The 24,524-nt window shown below is 37.7% G+C and overlaps 1 protein-coding gene across 16 annotated transcripts in view; it reads right to left on the bottom strand.

Annotated features, from left to right (window-relative positions):
- The window catches only part of LOC136835678 (bromodomain testis-specific protein-like), a 194,299-nt gene that overhangs the window by 105,255 nt on the left and 64,520 nt on the right, over positions 1 to 24,524 (bottom strand). For 14 of the 16 annotated variants that reach the window (XM_067099528.1, XM_067099525.1, XM_067099516.1 and 11 more), the window contains 7 exons: positions 15,975 to 16,076; positions 15,719 to 15,864; positions 11,910 to 12,075; positions 7,807 to 8,194; positions 4,017 to 4,187; positions 3,420 to 3,557; positions 2,590 to 2,724 (listed from right to left, as the gene is read on the bottom strand). In XM_067099528.1, the coding sequence (XP_066955629.1) occupies positions 2,590 to 2,724; positions 3,420 to 3,557; positions 4,017 to 4,187; positions 7,807 to 8,194; positions 11,910 to 12,075; positions 15,719 to 15,864; positions 15,975 to 16,076 (1,246 nt within the window). The remainder of the gene's footprint in view (positions 1 to 2,589; positions 2,725 to 3,419; positions 3,558 to 4,016; positions 4,188 to 7,806; positions 8,195 to 11,909; positions 12,076 to 15,718; positions 15,865 to 15,974; positions 16,077 to 24,524) is intronic. The other 2 variants (XM_067099514.1, XM_067099523.1) reach the window with 1 other exon arrangement.

The raw sequence follows: 24,524 nt of genomic DNA, 5'->3' as shown, positions 1-24,524 counted from the left end.
GTTTTTTGGAACCTAACCCCACTGTAAGGAGGATAATACCTGTAAGCATAAACAAACTCAAGTGGTAAGTAAAACCAAAATCTTTAAGCAAATGAGAAAGGGTAAAAAAAAGAATAGAAAATTAAGACACTAGTACAAATCAGGGAAATGTCCATGACAGGCACAAAATCTTCCTTAAAATACTACAGCAACTTAACAGTTACATACAATAGTCATAAGATTCAATACAGTATCCCCAACATCATATAAAGTTTCTATTCGACTTTCCTCAATAAGATGGCTATTTAATAAGAAATCAAGCAGAGTACTTACCTGCCCGTTACTGACGTTGGAAACCTCAAAACACTGCTGTGGAGTCTACAAAATGTCACAAAATAATACTGCTTTACAACTGGTCAAGATGTTCATTACCTGATGTCATGAACTTTTGCAAGAACGATTGTTTGTTGCCTTTCCCTTCATGTTAAGGATGACAAGTTTACTCATACAGTATTTTCTATGCAATTTCCATACTAATCACAATCACCTTCAAGCTCTCCTACAAACAAACCCACTTTACAAACCTAATGTGTAGGACCCAAGAACCTTCCAACAAATATCTGTCTTTTATAAGTAAACTGAAATGGTTATGAATCATTATTTCAGTAACAAAGACACCTGAATGCTGCAACTCAAAATAGTTGGTACTTTCTAACCAATTTCCATATAAACACATACATTTAATGTAAAGTAAAAATATTGGCACCATACTTACCACATTATGTAAATGCTAAAAAAAAAAAAATGAAATGAAATGCAAACTAACCCCTATTACTGCTGGTTTTAACTCCAGGTAAAACAGAGAAATACAACTTTGACATTAAACATTACTAAAGTGCCACAATGTTTGTGTGTAGATGTCTTATTCTTATAATGGATCACCAGAGTGCAGTGTATATCCAAGGGAAAACCACAACAAGGAGCAAGAAAATAATGTCTTAGAAGGATGACTTGTTTATTTTTATTATACAACATTTGTATCTGCTATTAAAGACACAAACACATGTTGACAGTGATGCACCAGGAGGAGTACATACCACTTTTCTTATTTCTTATGTACAGCGGTGGTCTGGCCAGGGCCTCACAATAACTTTTGGCTATGGTCAACTGATAGCTTATTGCTCACTTGAAAATTAAGCAAACATACCTAAATACAGAAGATATACTAGACCTAATAGATGTGACAGTAGCAAAGAGCTGCTCTTACATCTATGGAGAATCAAGATTACAATCCTTATAATATCTCACAGAATTATCTAAAGTTACAAAATTTAAATTTATTTTGTGGGATAAAAAATATTGTGAAAGTACAAATTCTTTAAATAATGAACTTAAACCTACTCTTAGATGGAGCTTTACAATTACATAGTACTGTGGAATCTTGAAGCACCAAGTTTTTATCAAATACTGGTAATGAAGCAGGTACAGCACAGAGCCTACTCTTTACTTGTGTTACCCTTCGTACATATGCTCACTCATTAAGGATGTTACTGCACTAAGGTGGAAGGAGATCTTTAGCTCAAGTTTTACAAGTCATTACATCCTCCCATTATCAGGTACTGCAAAGCTATACATACTCCTTCCACCACAGAACAAGGTATCAGCACACTGACCCCACTGCTAGAACATATTGGACTGACTGAATTACTGCCAATGGAAGGGTTAATAGTTGACTTATTTTTTCTACTGCAGTGGGTTTGTGATGATACCTTGTGGCCTATGGATCCAGACCACATGAAGCCAGTGAGTGCAAACAGTGTGTTGGAGGCCAGCAAGCCGGCAGCATCATGTGCTCACTTGGTCCAAGGCAGTGAAAAGCTAACTTGAAATATTTTTAAACCCCATCCCAACTTTGAAACAAATTCCTATTTAAATTTGGAGTAATACTGCATAACAATGAAATTAATGATGAGCAACTCAGCCTGACCTGCTGATGACCTTTTCAGGCACTGAAGAAGGTGAAAAGTGAGCAATAAGCCACCATTCACATTGTCTGCATCAAGTCAATGAGGAAAAACCCAGCCTGACCACACTCATCATCATGCCAACCAAAAAAAAAATAGTAAAAAAAAAAAAAAAAAAGAGCTCCACAACACAAACTCCCAAACGTAAAAACTCGCTGACCCCTGAACACATCCCTGCACTCTGGCCTGATCCTTACAGTACAATCTTTGTGCCTTGTTCTTGTGTCCTCAGTGGTGGGGAGACAAATTACTGAGAAAATATAATCATACCCTTCGAAAAAAAAGCAATCACTAAGAAAATGTAATGGATGAAAGAATAAGAAAAGAAAAAAATAAAAGATGTAAAAATGGTAGAAAAGTTATAAAAATGAGAGGCAGCACTGTCATGTTCAGGGCTTGGTATGAGCCAAAAATCCCCAAGCTTAATTTTACAATATAAATAGGTTCACATGCCATTTTCCTCTGGCACAATAGGAATGAATTGACTATGTACAATGAATAAAAAAAATATTAATTAAATGACATAATATTGGTCATGATGATACAAAAATGATGTCCCGAGGGAGAGGATAAATGCTCATCTAACCTGCTTCTGAGTCTGAGGAATCTGATGATGACGACGATGATGAGGATGAAGATGAATCACTATCTGAGGAGGAGGAACTGGATTCTGTTAAACGAGATGTGCCTCCTCCAACCACACCTACGCTTCTATTTTCTTCTGAAAAAAGGAATTGTGACAATGCATTACCAAAGGATAACATTGCAAAATCATTAAAATGGCAAATTATTAATTGATTTGTATTTTTCATAGGTAACAAACCTCAGGTCTAAACATTAGGATAAATCTTCACAGCGCCAGCTGAAACCGAGTTTAAAAACAATAAAATCATATATGCAAGGGAATATGAGTATCTGGCATCTAATACGCAATGGGGTGGAAGCAGGTCAGAACTGGCTGGAACCTCGTGACGCATTCAGGGTTTCTTCGGGAAAAGAGAGCAAGACGTGTCCTCTCAAGGTGGTTGAAGAAAAGATGAATGCATCACAAGGTTCCAGCTGGGTCTCTATCCGCTTCCACCTCACCTGCATATTAGATGCCATTTGCCACAGATGCCTTGCATATGCGATTTTTTACCGTTTTTAAACCAGTTTCCAGCTGGCACCAAAAGATTTATCCTAATGTTAAGACCTCAGGTTTGTTCTGCGTATGAACAAAAGTAGTTTAATAAGAACACAAAGTCTCACTTCTAAGAAAATGTTTTGTATAAATTCTGTAGTGAATTTTACACTATTATTTTGTAATTAACGTAATAAATAAAACTGTGGCTTACATACAACCTAACATTTAAATTTTATCCACATCTATAAAATAATTTTACTAAGCTTATGCTTTACAGGCAGGTAATGTAGTACCTTTTTTAGGTGGTTTTTTTGCTGCCGGTGTACCCAATTGATCAGTCACTGCTTGTAATCTGTCTTCTAAGACCTGTTTCTTCTCCGCCAAGTTTTCTTCTTTTGTCTTGGAGGGTACACTTTTTTTATCTGTTCGGGCTTCAAGATTAGTACTATCAATATAACAAAAGAATTGATACAGTAATCACAAATGAAAGCTTATACCCAAAAATAAACTAAAACCTTTCCAAGAAATTATACCCAAAAATAAACTAAAACCTTTCAAAGAAAAATAAGTGCTAAAAACATGCTTTCTAAACTTTGTACTGAACTCTTGGTTTTTCTTGAAAAAAGTAAAATTTAGCAAAATGTAAATGTGAGGGTAAAAACTGAAACCATTTCCCTATCAAAGTCATTGCTTACAAGAGTTAATTTATGCATATCTTTGGAACTTCATTAATACTACTGATATAAACATGAATTTACTGAATATTTAAGATACAACAATTTTTAAAAATATACAAGTATATCTCACTGAACTGAGTTAGTACCATATAAATTCTTAGATGAAAACTTAACAACTAGTCAACATCTTGGTAATGATCTGCTGCTACTCACCATATGGTTTTCTTGGCTTTTTTCTTAAACATGACGCGACATATGCTTCTAGTTCTCTTAACGTACTTGGCTTGAGGGTTTCAAAATCTATTTCAATCTCATCAGGATTAGAATCTCTTAACGAAGGTTCTCTAGTCTGAATTATATGAACTACTCTTCCTAATTTATCACCTGCAAGAAAAACAAATCAAGTTTTTAAATATTAAAACTAGGTTTTTCATACAACCCTCAATTCATATTATGTACACATTTACAGCCTTGAATATTCCCCAAATACATAATCTTTGTCTTCAGACAAAAGATCAACATCTATTAATCACATAAATCTCAAATCAAAATTTAGAAGGGAGGTCATAGAGTTGAGAAATGCAAATTAAGTGCAACTCTATGAAAGCACTTGGGACCAAGTCATGAGCCAAGGCTCATATAATTCAATGAGGTACTTCAAGTATTTGGTAGGTTGTGCGAGGATTAAGCAACCACCAACCATAAAACTCATAACCCTAGTAGATGTCCGAAAGAATATGTAAACAATATATGAAAAAGACTTGAGAAAACAGAGGATGAATATCGAAAGTAATACACGAAGAGTAAAGAGAGCAATGAAAATCAACTGAAAAATCACTGAGCATGTACGGTTCAAGTACCAGCAATCCCCATTCTTATTAGCCTCTATTTCAATTTAATGATGGCAATATAAGCTGCAACACTCATATTGCTGGACATCCAGGAAGCAGTCTGCAACATGGTCACCATTCTATACAACTAAGGCATTGTGTTCTGTTGATATTTTTTTGTATACTCTGATACTAGTGAAACAAGAAGAAGGCAATTACACTTGAGGACAAACTAGATATAATCACCAAGCATGCCTGTAATGGCCATCACACATGAACTTACTTTCACAATCAACAATCTCGACCATCTTCTTTGGAAGCTTGAATTTCAAGTCAGTGGCCCCAGTGGGCTTGTTCCATATGTATTGGGTTCATGTTCAGAATAATTAATAATAATAAATAATAGCAATGCTCCAAAATCTCTGACATCAGTAAAATACAGTCATCAGAACAGAGAAATTACTTGTTACAAGGATAGAACACCAGATATAGAAGGGTATACCAAATAGCCTACTGATGATCCAGGCTAAGGCAAGATGTTTTGAAACCCTTAAATAGGATGTAAATGATCCTTCATACGCGCTGAAGTTTAGGCCAATTCATAGGTGATTCCCAAGGTACCAAAATTTTTATAATGTAAAAGTCAGCAGTAAAGCAGTAAGTGCCAATCCCAAAGTTAAAGTTGCATTATACAGCCTTAGATATGGAATGTTTGCCACCTATTCAAAAGCCTTTTCAACTGAGACAGTGGTAATCATCACTATACCATCTCCACCACTCAATCATTTAACCCTTCCCACATGGCACGGATACCAAGAAAAAAAAATCACTCCAATACAGCAAAATTAAGAAAATATTCAGGGATGTCAATACCATCCAAGTAACACAGTAGTCTGGATGTTGGGCTCAAGGCCAGGATTTGGTCTTCTTGGTTATATTAGTCATGGCCAGGATTGACAGGTTAATTCTTAAAAAATTCAGGCCCAGTGCTTATCTACATACATTAAAGGCAGGTACCCATATGAACTGTTTTTCACTTTCAGTAAAGTAGTTAATATTTTAGCCCAACTGTAGGTTAATGCAGTGTTCTAAGCATGTTTGACTTAAAACATTTTTCCCTTAAGATGGTTAACCTCATCATAGCTCAGCATCTGTATTGACACAGGTAACAACAAAAGAAATGGTCAAGGTTGACAGAAATAAACTGAAATTATGAGGGCCCAGACTAAAAACCAGGTAGTAGCTGCTTAATGAATTCAACCTCACCTTCACCAAGCCAAAGATTCATCAAGTTGGTGTCATCTTTCCAACTGCATTATACGATGTAAGAGGGATGCATAAGGGATGAGTACGAAAAAGAAGAATGCAATACATTTCCTGCAACTAGATAAACTTGACCTGCTACAACTATAACTGCCAAACCAGTACAAATTCAACCATGTAAGCAGAAAATCTTTAAGATAAGACCTTCAGAATTACAGCAACATAATAGCTTTACTTTTAGTTCCTTCAAAGTCAAGGAATTAAATATAGTTTTATGAACGGTCACTCTTACCTGTCCAGTTCCTTGATACATCAGCTAGGTGTAAGGAATTACAGACCTTAACCAAACCTGGAAGGTTTGCTTAGAAACTTTCTTATTCTGCTGGCTTGAACACAGAAAAATCTTGGTGTTGTTATTTCTAGTGTCTCTTCCTCAAATGTCCATAAATGGTCTTCAAACATCATGGAGATCACCCACAATGACTGTAGTTGACAACAAAGCAGAAATAGCAAGGGAAACTGTGGTACAGATTTGACCACTAAGTCCAGACCAAAAAGAAATCCTACAGCCATTCAGCTTCATTGAGTGAAATTCTAAAAAATTCTATCCAACTAAATATGAATAGATACGTCTTCTCACATCTCTGAAAGACAGAGACTTGCAAAGTCGCTCACACTTCAGAGGCAGAGAAAATACCATTTAATAGGTTGAAATCTCCTACAAGGCGTAAGTGTCTGCAAGTCCCAAGATACAGGCCCAACTTCCTTTTCAAGTTCCAACAGCCCTGTAATCCTTGAGTATGAAAACTGACAGTTATTCCTTGCCATAAGTAGAGGAAGAGGTTGGCATTTACAGGAATAGAAGAGTTTACAGAATTAACACCTACCTGACACCACCAATCACAGAAATAACGCAAACCTGATAAGTAAAGGTTCCAGGTGTGGTAAACGTTTACCAGAAAGAGGAAACAGCTGTGGTGCAACTTGCAAAACATCTTCACTGAATAATCTCCTAACAAGAAGCATGCATGGCTTGTCATTGTGCTTCATGATGTGTGGCTTTGGGAAGCCTCTTCCAGGATGGATGGCATCTGGAATAGTCAATCATCACCTAGAAGAGAATGAACCTGTCCTGTTGTAGCCATAGGAGGGAAATCACCACCCATCCTCATGTGGCAGGAGCTTCTCAACGTTAAACAATGCTAAAAGAAATGTGTCCACATCATGTCTGGAGTGCAACATCAATCCAGTTTGCAGGTCACTGCAGCTGTCACATGACAGATGGCTGTCTACTGATCCTGTCCTCTGAATGCCAAACTGAAGCTGACATCACATGTATATCTACCCCCAATTCTGTAAACTTTGGTCGAATTAACAAATTAAACTTTCCTCTTGATACAACAGACAAAAATAAATGAACTACAGGCAGGAAAATAACTCATTTAATCCTGAAAAAGGTGGCATGATTAAGAGCACCTGAATGCACAGCTGAAAGCCTTTGCTGGCTCTGTCTCTGGGACAATAACCTTGATGAATGAACCCCTCATAGGGTAGAATACTGCCTGGAAAAGGACAAGGTATGAAAATTTCACTACAAACAAAAAAACAAATGACTGGAAAAAGCATGCAAAAACTGTACCTCCGTAACATGAACAACACTGGAAAGAGCAACAATACAAATAGTGAAGGTTACACACTGCAGATAAGTCTAGAGGGTTTACATAGGAATGTGTCTAAAGGGCATTCAAGACTGCAACTGTGGCCATAGCATGATTAATAGGGTTACAATGAAATAATTGTGAACTATGCTTATCTCATAAGAGTCTGACACAGTGAAACAGATTCATTACATGTTGAAAAAACTCTTATATTCTATTTGTTTAGTAAAACAAAAAGGAAGAAATTCATACCTGGTAACTTATTTATATCTAAACTGAGCTGTCTTTTTTCATCGTAAGACATAGGTTTGGCATTATCTTCATCTTCTGAATCAAACACCATACCCGGCGCACCACCAGGCGTTTTCTTTTTGGACTTGCTTTGATTAGTTCTTTGACGCTTTTGTTTATTATAATTTTTATTTTTCTTCGGTTTTGGTGGAACTGGACCTTGTGGAACAGTGGGCGCAGGTACAGTACTGGACACTACTGGCGTAGCAGAAGTGTTCTGATTGACTACAGGCGCCATAGAAATTGGTAGATTAGGTAATTCTGCCAATAACTTTTCTTTGTCTTTGTTTTTCTTCTTTGTTTTTTTCTTCTTCTCCTTTCCTCTTCTTAGGGATTCCTCAACTAGTAACTGCAAAGACATGAGAGAAGTAGATTTTAAAACAAAGTCAACTCATATCACAGTCAAATCAGTACAGTATATTGTGGTGTCACTCCCAGTAACAGTAATTTAGTTACTCAAAACTTGCAGCCGGAGCAGCAAAACTAAAAAGAATGTATGTATTCTTACTATTATTACTCATGAGCTATGTACAAATATTCTTACAGAAAAAGCAAAAAAGGTTGTAACCTTGCCAAGCAATTCCTTACATCTGAAGGGCCACTTGAGAAAAATGGGAAGACAAATTATGTAACATGAATATCAACGCAATAATAATACCAGCAATAAATACAAACAGTGCAAAAATAAGGACAAGATGGGTGGAAGTTGTCTTGTACCCTAAAAAGTCAAATCATACGAAGGCTACCAAGTCATGATACAAAGGCAATGGCACACCCTCTTTAAAAGCATTAGTTATATGAGTACTGAAAGTACAGGAAGTACAAGCCACCTGAGATAACCCTGTAGCCAAAAATACAAGCACTGATACTCCCACAAATTGGCACAAAAAAAAAAGCCACAAAAAAAAAAAAAAAAAAAAAAAAAAGAGGAGGGATACCAAGGAACAATTAACTCCCCTCCCCAAAAAAGCAAGTGTTCTTCTAGACCTAACTTCAAAATTTATCTAACATTTTAATTAAAATATTAAGTCCCTTGAAGGTAGTACTCTACATACTCAACCCAACTGATAAAAATACATCTGAATATAAATTTAAATATCAAACTTCAATCAGTAAGGAATTCTACAGGATGGACAACGTTAATTTCTCCAGCATATAATCTTGCACTTCTTATCTTTCTTTACTTGCTAATGATTAATAACATATAAACCAACCCTACAAACACAACCAAGATACATTACCAAAATTCTTTTTCCCTGATATTTGTACTCTTCAATTACTTTTGTGGATAACTGTTTCCCTACTGGGTGTTAAGCGAATTTAGTTTTTGGACTCAGTAATATGGCTGTGCTACATAATAATAATAATAATAATAATAATAATAATAATAATAATAATAATAATAATAATAATAATAATAATAATAATAATAATAATAATAATAATAATAATAGTAATGATAATAAATCCCTCAAAAGGAATCAAGAAAAACCAGATGCCGAAGTAGCTCCACGACTCATGCAGAAAAGTGTCCTACTAGAAACAGTACACATAGTGAGAAAAGTGATGGACTCCCAAGGAGGCAGGATGCAACCTGGAACCCCACACTATAAAAACCACCCAATCAAATAGGATGACTGTGATAGACAATAATAATAATAATAATAATAATAATAATAATAATAATAATAATAATAATAATAATAATAATAATAACTGCCGGACGAAGCTCCTCTGTTGCCAGAGGTTCCATTTACGTCGTTGTCATTTACTCTTTCATTACTTTCCATCATTGCTGAGTTTTGCTATTTAACCCTTGGCTAGACCCTACCCCATCTAGAATAGGTACTCGTTTACAGCTCAGTAGATTGAGGAAATTATGGCAAAAATCCTTTCCCAAGGAATCAACGTAGAGGAGAAAGATCACCCATCCAATAACTGACCAGCCCCACCATTGCTTGACCACTCCATCGACGAGCTAAACCACTCTGCCATGGAACCCATCAGATACAGTGCAGGAGTAGTGGAGTGGACGAAGACTGAACTCCACAGCATAGACCAGAAAACTAGAAAACACATGACAATACACAAAGCACTACACACCCAAGAGCAAATGCAGACAGACTATACATAACACAAAAGGAAGGGGGTAGAGGGCTACTAAGCATAGAGGACTACGTCAGCATCCGAGAGCAAAGGCTAAGGAGTGCATGGGAAGAAGGACTGATAAAAGTAGAAGACCCACAAACATACACGGACAGGAGAATGAAAAACAGAACAGAGGAATGGCACAACAAACCAATGCAAGGACAGTACGAGACAGACAGAAGAACTGGCCAGCGATGAAACATGGCAATGGCTACAGAGGGGAGAACTCAAGAAGGAAACAGAAGGAATGCTAACAGTGGCACAGGATCAGGCCCTAAGAACCAGATATGTTCAAAGAACAATAGATGGAAATAACATCTTGCCCATATGCAAGAAGTGCAATATGAAAGACCAGACCATAAACCACATAGCAAGCGAATGTCCGGAGTTCGCACAGAACCTGTACAAGAAGAGGCATGATTCAGTAGCAAAACCCCTCCACTGGGGCCAGTGCAAGAAACACCAGCTAGCTTACCGTAATAAGTGGTACGAACACCAACCTAAGAGAGTGATAGAAAACGATCAGGCAAAGATCCTTTGAGACTATGTATCAGAACAGATAGGGTGATACATGCCAACAGACCAGACGTGACGTTGATTGACAAAATCAAAGAAGAAAGTATCACTCATTGATGTCGAATAATGTGAGACACTAGAGTAGATGAGAAAGAAAGAGAAAAAACTGATAAGTATCAAGACCCGAAAATCAAAATAAGAAGGACATGGAATATGGAAGTGGAAACTGTACCCATAATCATAGGAACACTAGGCAAAATCCCATGATCCCTGAATAGGAATCTGGAAAAAGTGAATGCCGAAGTAGCTCCAGGACTCAAGCAGGAAAGTGTGCTACTAGAAACAGCACACACAGTCAGAAAAGTGATTGACTCCTAAGGAAGCAGGATGCAACCAAGAACCCCACACTATAAAAACCACCCAGTCGAATAGGATGAATGTGATAAGACAAAAAAAAAAAAAAAATAATAATAAAATAAAATAACAATAACAACAACAACAACAAAATAATAATAATACTAATAAAAATAACCTAGGGGCATTAAACTTATACAGGTAGCCTAGATCCTTGGGTTTCAGATGCTCTAGATGGATTTTCCCATTATCATTTAATGTTTTAGATTTTGCATAATCTGAGTATAGTAGTACTAATTTTTTCGGTAATTCTATATATTAGCTCCGTGCCTGTTTTTACCTTTTCAACTGGTTTTTTCTACACTTTTAGGAGTTCTGATACTGGCGGTACATCTGTTTATTGTCGGCCAAATAGAATGTCCCTTCGCCGTGTTTAATACTGGCCCGAGGGGGCTTGGGTACCCATACGTTAACAAGTTATTGCACTTGCCGGACGGGATACGAACTGTTCGAAACAGATGTACTCGTGCTTTGTCTTGTGAAGATCGTGTATGGAAACCCCTTGTTGGATGGACTTTACGGGTTAATTACAGGTTAATTAGACTCGAGCGCCAAAAATTCAAGGTAAATTCATAATTAGCAACCAAAAAATTGTAGAAAAAGTTAAGTTAGAAGGCAGTCGCCAGACGTGGAGCTACTATATAGTTCTACCAGTTTTTCAATTTAAAAGATTGATTTTTAAGCTGCACAATACTAATTCCATGCCTTTCATAAGGATGGTTAAGAGTGTTTGTTTTCACCCACCATATGAACAATGTCTTATTTAAGTTACAGTTTGACTAAATAAGCTAAATATGTAAAGATGCTGGTAATTTCTGTTTAAAAATTTACATGTCTACCTATCACATACTCACTCTCTCAGACTGCTGAAATTTTTATCTTATAATTTTATAAAAGAATCCTGAAGCAGTACATCTGCTTTAATAAATCTAAAACCTTTGGCTACAAGTTATATAGATGAAACATAACCAGCCGCAATTACCTACCTTCATCTGTTCCTGCACTTGTCGAAGCTGCTCCTGAAGTTGAACAAGTTTTCTTTCTCTTTCATCTTCTGAGTCATCAGTTTCACTTTCACTTTCACTTGCAGACTCATCAGAGTCTGTAGCTGGGTGAATTTCAAACGGCTCATCTTCTGGCACTTTGGCATATCTTGTGAAAAAAGAAGAAAGTTATTTTTAAAAATATTTTAACCTGGCCATTGCAATGAATTTTCATAACAGTTTGCCTGAGAGGGCTGTTTTTGAGAAAAAAAAATAGTAAAAGCACCAATTACAAAATTAAACAATATTAAATAAATAGATATAAAATGTCCAGTAAATTGAAAATTTTCAAACTACTAAATTATTACAACAAAAAACTTGGCTGGGACAAAAAATATTAAAAATTTTATTCCAAAGACCAGTAACTCAACGATGGTTGAAACATGATAATAAAAGCATTGGAAGTATTAACTTTACCTTGAAATTCAAATTACAATAGAATCAGAATTCAATAATAATGATAAAACTAATCATGTATACAGTCTGTTTGCCTTAAACACAGCTTTGAATCATGCCAAGTCACTACACCATTACCATTAAACACTTTGACATCACAATGATAGACAATCTGCCATCTAACTTCAGATATTTGGATGATTAAGAATAATTAATTTACGCATTGGAAATCGAATACTGAAATAATTCTAATTTTTTCATAAAATGTTTACAAAGCTTTAGAAAAATTTTCTCCTAGATATAAAAATCTCCAAGCAAAACAAATGGCATAATCTAACTGGTGAATCCAATTTCAGTAGAGAAAAATGAAATTGAACATTCTAACATTAGCAATCAAATTATAAACCATTAGTCCACTCAAATCTGAAACCTAATCAGAAAAAACTAAGCAGTAAAGAATGTAAATCCAAAAACTTGTCTGGGTGCACATACGGGCCAAAGGGACTCTGCAAACACCCTTTAGTAATGCCCACTGTGAACCTTGTGGGGTGTGCAGTCATTGCATCTGACAGCGCCAACAACCGAGGTAGACAACCTAGCTTATTACTTGGCTTCAGAGTGAAAACAGCCATGTAAATGCAACTTCAAAAGGTCAGATGCAAGCAAAAACTGAGAAACACAGTGAGAAAGCTACAAGTTAATTTTCCAACTTAAACGTTTATGACACAACTTGCCCAAAAGATTACACTTGAGGTTCCCATTGAGAGGAAGTAGAATATCCCTTACATAATATGCAGATGAAGCAAAGAATGCCTGTACGATGGCACATGGGGACATGTAAATAATTAAAAAAATGACCGAAGGACGGATGAAAAAGTGGAGGAAGAACTACAGGGGCCCAGCTTTGTTGTTGAGGAAATAATACAAACACGAATGCTGCCATTCCACATTCACCACTTGCATCACATCAGCAATTCTTATGTATCAGTTACTGTGAATCAAGATAGAAGCTTCAATAGGATTAGCTGTATTTACAAAGAGTGCACCTCCTACAGGGATTTGATGGGGACTTTGAAGGGCTCATGAATTTGTCTTCCTGTTTAAGAGGACGTTAGCTATTTTGCCTGCACCACCTCAGCTTTCTTCCTCTCAACCTAAAGCTATTTACTACCTAAGTTAGCCAAACATTTATTTTTCAAATGTGCATTGCTCATCATTACAAAGAAAATTATTGTGCTTTCCAGTAATACAATCAAATAATAATTTTTCTGAGGGATGTTACATGTTGCTAGCTTAATATATATGTGAATTATGGAATGGAAAAACAACTAAGATGTACAGTACTCCCTCGATTATCTGGATTAACAGAGCCAAGGGCCTGTCAGATAAAGGTGAAATCCATTGAAGGATGAGTAAAAAAAAATTTAGGGGTGCTCTAGGGCATCTCCATACCCTTCCTCACCTAACCTTGTCAATGCAACATAGCTGTAAACACTCAACATGCAACTTAATGCAAAAGGCAATTACAGGCAGTCCCTGGTTATGGGCAATCCGTTCTTCCAGCGCTTGTCTAGCAACGAAAATCAGTGATTTTCCGTGGCGATTTCCATTAATCGGCACTGATAGTCGCATATTGGTACCAATACATACTTAAAAGAGGCGCCGATAACCGAAAATCGCCAATTTTTGGTTATTGCAATTTTCGCTTACTGTCGCACCATTGGACCAGAACCCCGGCCAATAACTGGGACTGCCTGTACCTACCTTTTCCTCAGATCTGTGACAAAATATAGTGCCTAAATACTTTGAATAATAAAAAAAGAATGCTACCCCCCTTTCTCTCTCTCTCTCTTTCTCTCATAAATGACACAATTCAGAAGACAGGTAGCCTACCCATGACTACCCACAGCCTTCACGACTACCCACAGCCTTCAATGCTTTCATCACCAATAATGTATTTTTATACAGCAACTTTCTCATCAGCTGTTACCATATTGTATTACCATACACGAGATATTAAATGTGTTTGTATAAACTATTGACCTACAGTAGGTGTTACACTCACAGTATCCATTTGCATAAGTCAAATAGGCTATTACAGCTGTAGTTAAGATAAAGGTATTGGTAAAGAAACTGATATTTTATTCACAGAGTCCATTTATACTGTGTTATCATCATGTTACATCATCATCGTAATAAGTATAAAAAAAAACGTTCATACAACCATATGCATTTACGCAGGCTACACTAATGTTTACATTCTCAGAATCAGCTGATTGAACCTAACAGCCAAAGAATTAAGGAGAATTACTTTTTACCTGCTAAAAGAAACAAACATATAACTGGAATTATTATTTATCTTCGTACATAAACAAGTTCCTCACTGGACCAGTCGGTAGAATTCTTGACTAGCACTCTGCTAGGCCCGAGTTCGAGTCTCTGGCTGGCCAATGAAGAATTAGAGGAATTTATTTCTGGTGATAGAAATTCATTTCTCGCTATAATGTGGTATGGATTCCACAATAAGCTGTAGGTCCCGCTGCTAGGTAACCAATTGTTTCTTAGCCACGTAAAATAAGTCTAATCCTTCAGGCCAGCCCTAGGAGAGCTGTTACTCAGCTCAGTGGTCTGGTTTAACTAAGGTATACTAAACTTGTACATAAACATAAACTGGATATACAAAGGTAAACTAACATGTTAAAATAAAATCCCTTAAAACCACAAACCAGCTGTTTCCAGACTCGTTTTTACGTCATACTCAATGTTGTTTGTGTCCGTTCTTCAGTAAATGGTTGTTAATAATAAAATATGGTTATGAACTGTTACGTAAGCCATAAGTAGGTAATCTTGTTGAAAGCCTGGCCTAGTACTATCTAACAAAAATGAAATTCGCTCTACAAGCATAGCCTAGTACTGTATGATCAACCAAAAATGAAATTCACTCCAAGCGCACAACCAAGCACACTACAATCTACTGAAGATGAAATTCGTTCGATAAGACTATTTTTATTTTTTACTTTCATTTATTTAGCAAAAAGATGGGATTACTGAGTACAAGAGGTATGCCTAATGTCATCTGGGCTATCGAAAACGCAACTTGCATGATACACGAGATACGTATACGATATCACATTTAGGGGACAAAATTTAGAGGCCCACATGATCTAGAGATTCTCTATCTCCCTGCAATATACTGTATTCCTTCTTCCTTCATGTGTACTGTACGGAAACAGATTGTATATCAAAAGCATGAAAACTTTAGCATAAATAAAAACCATAAAATTTTATTTTAAATGCATACAATAATTCTTATTAGTAATCTATCATTACTGGACAAAAAGTACTATAGTTCTAACCTCATTTCAAAGACGTCTTGCAGTTTTCTTGCCATGGCTACAACGTCATGGTCGGGAGGATTGTACTTATAACAATTTGTAAAAATTGTTCTTACGTCATTTGCGAATTCTGCACCATTCTTGTACTCTCTATTATCCATTTTGCTCTGATAAAGAAAAGCACAAAATTACAGTTAATAATGTATGAAAATAACTTGAACATTTAAGTTTCACTTCAACTCAAAGTAATTTGTTTGAAGGGAGAAGACATTCTTACCTTAACAGTACCTAAATCCATCGGATGCTTGATAATTTCATGATAGTCAGACAACCCTAAGAGATCAGCATCCACAGGTTTGTAAAACGGCCAGGCATAACCCTAGAAAAATAAAAATAGCAAATTTAAGGACACTATACAAAATTAAGCTAAAACAGTTAAACATTTCGAACATAATGAATGACGAACTTTAGTCAACCAAGCCAAGCACTGAGGCACAGACAACCAATCACTGGTAAGAGGGAGTTTGAGTAGTTGGACAGCTAAATAAGAGAGATCCAGAATAAAATTAGACAAAGTATGAGAATCTAAAAGGTGACAAGGAGAAAACCCCACAATTCCACTAAGTAAAAGTTGCACAAGAAAATGGAAGAGAGGAAGTGGAAAAGAGGTAAAGTAAAAAGATTAAAATGGATGCAGATGGGGGACCAAAGGAAACACACTTTAATAATGCCAATCTTACATAATGAATGATTTCTGAGGAAAAATAAAGGCAAACAGTGACAAGTCTTTCAAATAGCATAAAGTATGCTTTAACAATTAAGATTTACCATAATACTGGGTAAGCAAGTTTTCTTTTGAATTATAAAGTAGTATGCAGTGTAAAAAACAAGGAAGGGATATAGATGACATAACATCATGAGGTTAACAGCCATCTTTACAGAAGAGGACCTTCATGCTCTAACAGAGGACAGGAACGGTGGAGGGTAGATGTACACATGCAGAGAAGTGCACACATGCAGAGAAGTGGGAGGCAAAAAGGCGGCAAGACCAAGGAGGAAGAGTTAAGGGGGAAGGGAGCAATCTGAATCTTAATATGAAGGGAAAGAAAGAATATTCAGGATAACTGCAGGGAAACAAAGAATATTCAGGATAACTAAGTGGCCAAAGAAAGATGAAAAAGATATAAAAGGGGCAAAGTATATACACGAAGAAAATATGTAAAATTGGAGCTGAATGTCAACATATAGGAACAATAACAATATCCTTAAAAACACCTGAATGACGAAAATCTGACAACTGCAGGATTGTCATAATAGAGGAACTGACAGATAATCTAAAACTGGAGCTTTAAAACAGGGGTCAAGGATATGGAAATCAAAAAGCATCATGTTCATCCAGAATAACAAGGTTATTTACTAAGCAAATGGGCATAAAGTCGCAGATAAGCAGACCAGAATATGTGAAAAATACAAAAAGGGTGAGATATGGCCAGAATTGCTTGAGATATATACAATACAGTAGTATATAAAGTAAAATGTATTTATTCAATCAATACAGAAACCACATGGGGTCTAAGAAATATATGAAAATACTGGAGGTACTTCTGGAAAGGATGGGTGATGGGTAAGTTTTAAAATTGATGACAGTCAATCTGGTTTTATGCCAAAGCAACCTTTAAATTACAGAAACAACCGACAAGAGCTTACATTACATATTTGCAGATACTGATTATGGCACTTAAGAGAATAACGACTCTATGAGTAATGCCAATGTACAGGGTACCAAACCTCAAACTAGTAATGTGTGGAATTTTAGATAAGTATTGATGTCCAAGGGCCAGTCCTTACTCACTGTTCCCTTACTTCGTAATGGGTAAAAACTTGCAGTGGATACAGAGGAAACCAAAGAAAAATTCAAGTCAGCTAGCAACTATACTGCTGCTGTAGGAAGTGTATTTCACTATCATGTATCAAACAAAGCACAAGGTATCACAAGAGATGCTCAGGATAGAAAAATAAACACTGATAAAGAAATTCTTGATGTCTGAAATGTATATTACAGGCAACTGGAAAGAGAGTATATGGAGATCCCTGTTGTACATGAAAGGAAGGTTTCAGAATAATCAGAAAATTTCTGTTATTTTGGACTCTGAAGTGAGTTTTAGGAAGACAGTACGAAAAAGTAACAAAAACCTAGATGAAGTGAAGCTCACAATATTACTGGTAAATGAAACATGTTTTGACAATGGAAGTTTTTATACACACCCATAGATCATACAAGCAGGCAATACACAAGGATAATCAGACCATTCCCAAACTGACGAAGGGCAACAACAACTCAAGCTGTTAATTTTGCTACACAGACCAGAACCAAGGGAGCTTGGTTAAAGGTGTCTTGAACATCGACAGAGCATCCCAAACATCACAGGTTTACAGACACTGGAGGGAAGAGCTACCCCTAAAGAATAGTTGGACTGTTGGACAGAGTACAGTACACATGACCTCATGAATACCAAGGGATAAATCGAAGTACCATGGTGAACTCATACTACTGTATATTATAAGCAAAGAAACTCGATTTTGCCCTTCCCTGATTTACAAAATGCCAGAACCAATAACCCCCAACGATGTCAAAGCACCAGGAACAAGAGCCCAAAATCAGTTGAAATCATATGAACTTCTTCAGTGGCTCCTGTCCATACCATCATCCTAAAGATCATAAAATAAAACTCACATGGGAGGGATCCTAATTGAAGCACATGACTGCTCCCAGACACAAAAGTGAACTGCATAAACGGACAAATGCAATGAACACAGAGGCAACCATATAAGTTACTTAAAATCTTCCCCAAGGAAGACCAGGAAAATAAACTTCCCCAAAACAAAGTTCATTCACATGATTAAGTGAAACCACAAAAAGCACACTGGAGGTGAAGGACCCCATCCCCTAAGGGTATATCAACTCCAGGACAGCGTGGACCAGCAACTCCACATGAATCAACAAGGCCAAGTCAAACTGCCTCTACTACTCACAGCAATAAAAGTTCTAGGGACAACACAAATCAGGACGATGCAATATGCAGCTCTCAAAACCTATCTTGAAAAAGCCAATATCAGGCAGATAAACTAGCACTGATGGAGATGCAGGCCCAGAGAATGAGGATAGATAACCACAGCAGGAAGGGTCCAATAACAACCTGAAGTGCAATGTGCAAAATTATGGTAAAGGACCCACAACATGGAAACAGACTAGAAAACAAAGCAACAAAATGTCTTTGAGAGTTAGAAGAACAGGAAACGCCAGCATGCATCCCTTAGGTGCCATACCAAAAGGAAGCCATGTGCCTTGACCATAGGATATTCTCTATGATACCTGGAACATCCCTCTATGGGCTCCGAACAAGGAAGAGCACAGAAACCTTCCGAAGATCTGAATGATCAGGCCACCAAGGCAAGCAACCCTTACATCCACAGCAGAGTGGAAGCCTCATACCCTAATGCCCAATTTAATTTGATGGAATCAGTGTAACTTGAACCCCAACATCTCAACAGAGAGGAGGGGAGGATAGCAGGCAGTCACAATCAGCTACACACTAGAGGGGAACCCACAAATTATGGGAGGAGATAAGTTATAGTGAAACCTGAAAACCAAGACTCCATAACAAGACTCATGGAGTTCCTACATCGTCTAGATCAGGCCCCACCCAGGAGCAGAAGGGAAAGCCTGAGGCACCCAAGCCCAAAAAAAACAATAGAACAATCAAACAATAATATATATATATATATATATGACATAATAAACACCAAAATGGAACTGTGGAACCACTTAAAAAACAGTCACATGCAAATTACTTGGGAACATTCCTAACTTGAATATGCACATTAACTTAATATCAGAATGAAATGAAGAACTCCATACAACAAGTACAAAAACTGTATGTAAATCCTGGGAACCACAGCATACATCAAACTCTGAAGGAGCCTTATAAAGGAACGAGAAGTGTTGTCCTGCGGAACAGTGGAGTGTGAGATGGGCGTAAGCGACAGGACTTTCCTACGCTGACAATTCCAAGACAAGCATGAGTAAGCACATTTCACACAGTAATGGCTAATGATGTTTATTGGGTTTGTATAACAAACATCATGTTAGTAGGCAAGGCTAACATCAAAGTTTGCGTATGGCATATACAGCTTGATGAAGCAGATACACAGGCACTTTCAATGAAAAGAGGAAATTTTGAATGTGTGACAAAAAAATTACACGGAGGGAATACTATTTCAATGGGTAACTTTTTCAACAATTAACTTCAAATATCTATACGAGGCCATTTTAAAGATTTAATATTTTTAGTCAGTTATACTGACACCATATGCTACACAAACTGACTGAATGAATAAAGAGTGAATAAAGAGTGACCAACAGATTATTGCTGGCAAGATTTAAATCAAAGTAGTGCAATGTAAGTAAAATAGCTTGCTTCGCAGAAATGAAGCAACTCTCCAAAGAAATATATGAAATTTTATATAGAACTGAATAATATTAAAAATGAAAAACGAAAGTTATACAAGAACTGTTGTAATATGAATGCTTAAGTTAGTAAGAAATATAAGGCTGTAATGGGCAACGAAAACCTGGGAGACTGCAAAAGAAATTGGGCAGCAATCTTATTTTTGTGCTACAAAAAATTTGGTAACTGTTGAGAATGTTCACAGCATTACTCAGTCAACCATCATTTCAAGACCTAAAGAAATTACTTTTCCCCTTTGCCCTCCACCCCACCCTAAGCAAATAACCAAACGATGTATGCTTGTATGCTAGCTACATCTGTTCTTCTGTTCCTTGTGTGCTTGTTTCCACTAGCAATTTTAAAGAATTTCCAAATCTAATTATTACTGATAAAATGTATGGCATGTACATTTCTATGTTTGATTACAGAGGTTTTTCCAAAGATTAGTAAGATGGAAAATGTTAAATATATCACGGGAACAAGTGGGGAAAAAATTTAAGGATTAAAATGCTATATCATAATGCTGGTACATAAACTACGGTCAGAAAAGTATCAACTATATTCTTAATTATTTACCATATTTGGTTCAATTATAATAATACTATTCTCTGTCAGCACTATTTGACCTTGTACTACACTGTTTCCAATAATACATCAAGTAAACAAATTGCAATTTTAGTTTTAAAAAATGACTGAGGGTTTCAAACATCATCAAACTGAAAGCAGTTGAATTATGTGCATTTTGATCACTTCTATAATACAGTACCATTAAGAGGAAAACTTCCTTCATGGGGATAGATTGAGACGAGTTCTCTTCATTTTCTTTTGTCAAGTGCTATTCCTGAATGAACAAGCAAATCAAGGTCTTCATTTACATCCCTTTCCATGAACAAGCAAATCAAGATCTTCATTTACATCCCTTTCCATAATATGATATACAGGGCTTTTCTAAAGGTCTTTCTCCTGCTCCTTCAAGTATTTACCGCTTTTTCTGACTAACTGCTTCCCATCCCTTTTATGCTGATGTCTAAATCATATTACACAGAAGACATTTTTTCAAGTCCCTTTACACATCTCTTTATAATGTGAACTTTGCACTTTACACTGAATGAATTCATGAAATTCGGGCCATATGGCCCAGCACAATGACAAAAACTATCACTGCAACGAGTAGTCAAGGGCTTATATACCCAAATTAGATGATAACTATTTTACTGAGAGGACATTTACATTTCAGTAGTCTAATAATCTAAGTCTCTCACCAATTTATCGAGACCACAGCTACTGCTTGTCTTACTGCTCTATTAACGCCTTCAAAATCAATTGTGTACTCACAGTAATAGAAATGATCCACTTCTTCCAAAACCTGCCAGTCTACTACAAGATTCACAACTCTACTCTTCCCAACTTGGTCTTGCAATACATTTTGGCATCAAAATTTTCCTATTCCAAGTATATTTTGTAATTCTCATCACCTCATGTGACAGCATTTCTTACATCATCAGTACACAGTGCATACTAGCATCCCTTTCTCAAAACAACCACTTGGCCACTTTCTTGGTACTTTTTTTCTGATACCTCTCCAATCACCCTATTTTAAAACAGATTCCCAATACCTCTCCATTCAAATCTCCCACCTTTTAAACATTTCCACCACCCCTTCCTCAGATTCTATCATGAACACTACATCCTTTGTATACTGTAGCTTCCAAGCCCACCTGTTCTGCATTCTTTACTGCTTGCTACATTACAAATTGAATTGCACAAGAACTTGACACTAGTCCATGAAGGACACTTACATCTATCTCAAACATTTGTACACTTTGGCAGAGTTAAACTACTACTTAATTAATCTTTCTCATATCCTCTGCCTTTGCAATGGCCATGCTAATTACCCCAAATCATATCGTCATATCTCTTCCTTTAGCAGCTTCTCACACATTTTAGTAAGTTTATGGACAACAGGTTCTCCTCTTTTGTTGCTTTTCATTAAATCACTTGTTATGGTATGTAATCCTGGGGTTTTTCCATTCATCATCTTCCCAAATGCCATTTTAACCTCTTCAGCTGTTTAGATAGATAGATAGACAGATAGATAGATCATATAAAGTTGGAGTGAAGTTACTGCCTGGTGGTACTGCCCATTGTGTCCTTGCCTTAATAATGTGAGAGTTGGTGGAAGCTCCCTTGGTACATCCACTAGCAACCGTAGTAGGTCTGCGGACCACTCTGACTGAGGCCACTTTGGAAGTGTTGGAGTGACAGCCAGACTGTTCTCATTCCCAACAGGCTGATATGCTCCTCTCTCTCCGTGGGTCCCCATGTCCCTGAAGCACACACCCCTTTCAGATAAGCACCCTACCCCCTATGGGATACATCTGAGAATAACAGCATCTCTGATGGGGATCAGCTGAGTGGTAACCCTGTAGGTGGTTCCTGGGATCTTTCCACCACCACAAGTCCCCTGTGACCCAGGCTGCCATCATCTCGGTTGGCTGCTATGGGGGCTCTTGTTCCTTCCTCCAGGTCATTTTCAGCTGGTACTGGAGGGATCTGATGTGGGCTTTCCCCTTGGATAATTTTTCCTGGGAGACAAGAAGCCCAACCATGATCTTCCACTGTTTCTCTGGTTGCTGAGTCAAGGAAAGGATTAGCTCTGATACCCACACCAGGTTGGCGATCCTCTCGTTTGATGGTAGGTGCCCTCCCCACCGTGGTGTCAATCCTCATCCCCAGGTACCTGATGGTCTGCTTTGGTTCTTACAAAGAGAGGACCTGGTCCCTGTGGCGTTCTGCTTCGACGACTGAGGATGCTAGGATCAACCAGTCATTCAGGTACCTTTCCAAGTCTTATCAACTTGGTGTGCACTCACACCAAGACCAATTATAACATTCTGGTGAAGACTTGGGGTGCCCTCACCAGTCCAAAGCAAAAGCCCGAGCTGGTAGACTACTAGCTTGGAGGCGAATCTCAGGAACTTCATGGACATCTCATGGATGGGGATGTGCAGGCCAGCAACAAGCAGTGCTATGGATACCATACAATCCTTGTCCCTGATGGAGGGCAACACAGATCATGGTGTCCCCATGGAGAAGGACATCTGCTGGAGATAGAGGTTCAGGATGGACAAGACTATTATCATTATTATTCCAAAAATGAAATCTATTCATATACAAGAAGTCAGCAGGGGCCACTGACTTGAAATTCAAAGCATCCAAAGAGTACGCTGTTCATTAGGAAGAAGTAAGAGGAGGAACTTCTGAAATTCCAATTGCACGACATCCTCAGGGAGGCTGTTCTACAGTCCAACAGCATGAGGAATAAAGGACCTATGGAACTGAGAAGTTCGACAGCAAGGCACATTTACTGCACACTGGTGTTGCTGTTTAGTGAATCCGTGATCCCCTTTACCTGCTGAGAGCATGTAAAGGGGATCACGGATCAATTGTGAATGTGAAAGATCTCTGTTGAAATACAACTTATGGTAAAGTCAAAAACGAGAGAGCATCCTTCGATGGGCCAAGTCATAACTGCTACGGTTACGAAACAGAAATCTACCACCATGAAGCACTCTATCTAAAATAAAAATAAATCTCTAGCAGAAGCAGACTGAACGTCACCCCACCTTGATGGATACCAAGACCAACCTGGGTGGTTGTCCAGACAGTACTGTTGCTGCGATCTCTGGTTGCACTTTATGCCACTCTGCCTCACAGCATGAGGATCAAGGAGATGGAATAGACCAGGATGAGGCCAGTCAGACCTGCTCCTGGGCAGAGTGTAGGGTGTACACTAGCAGGGGCTTTAGCGGCGCTGAAGGGCAGTCTGTACCCCTGCCTCAAGACAGACAGATATCCCTTCCTCTGCTCATACAAAATTGGGGGGGGGAGCCAAACCCTATCACTGCTTGGGCTCTAAGCAGAGGGGAGGTTGCAACAAGGTCTCTTGACTTCAGGCATGGCCTGTCACTCAGATCATCGCAACTCCACCCTCCCATTGGAGGTGGGAAGCAGAACACGAGGAGTCTCTGGACTTCCCATCTTGGGATGTATTCTGTCCCATCTGATCTGCTCTGCAATCGGGACAGGGTCTCCTACAGCTGAAAACATCTAGTAGAGCTGCTATTATACTATACTGCTGACAGTGGGGCAACAGGGTAACTTTTGGCAGGGAAAAGGGCTAAAAGCAGATGCCCTATAGGGAATGCCCTTCTATGGCCTCTCTTCACATGGAGACCATAGGGGTGAGCCACCCTACACATCAAAAAAATGCACACTCTCATCCCCACCATGAAAAAACAAAGAATGCAGGTCTACTG

The sequence above is a fragment of the Macrobrachium rosenbergii genome, chromosome 55 (assembly GCF_040412425.1).
Source record: "Macrobrachium rosenbergii isolate ZJJX-2024 chromosome 55, ASM4041242v1, whole genome shotgun sequence".
Lineage (NCBI taxonomy): Eukaryota > Metazoa > Arthropoda > Malacostraca > Decapoda > Palaemonidae > Macrobrachium > Macrobrachium rosenbergii.
Note: the sequence above shows the minus strand (reverse complement) of the source record. Positions and strands in the feature narration are given on the sequence as shown.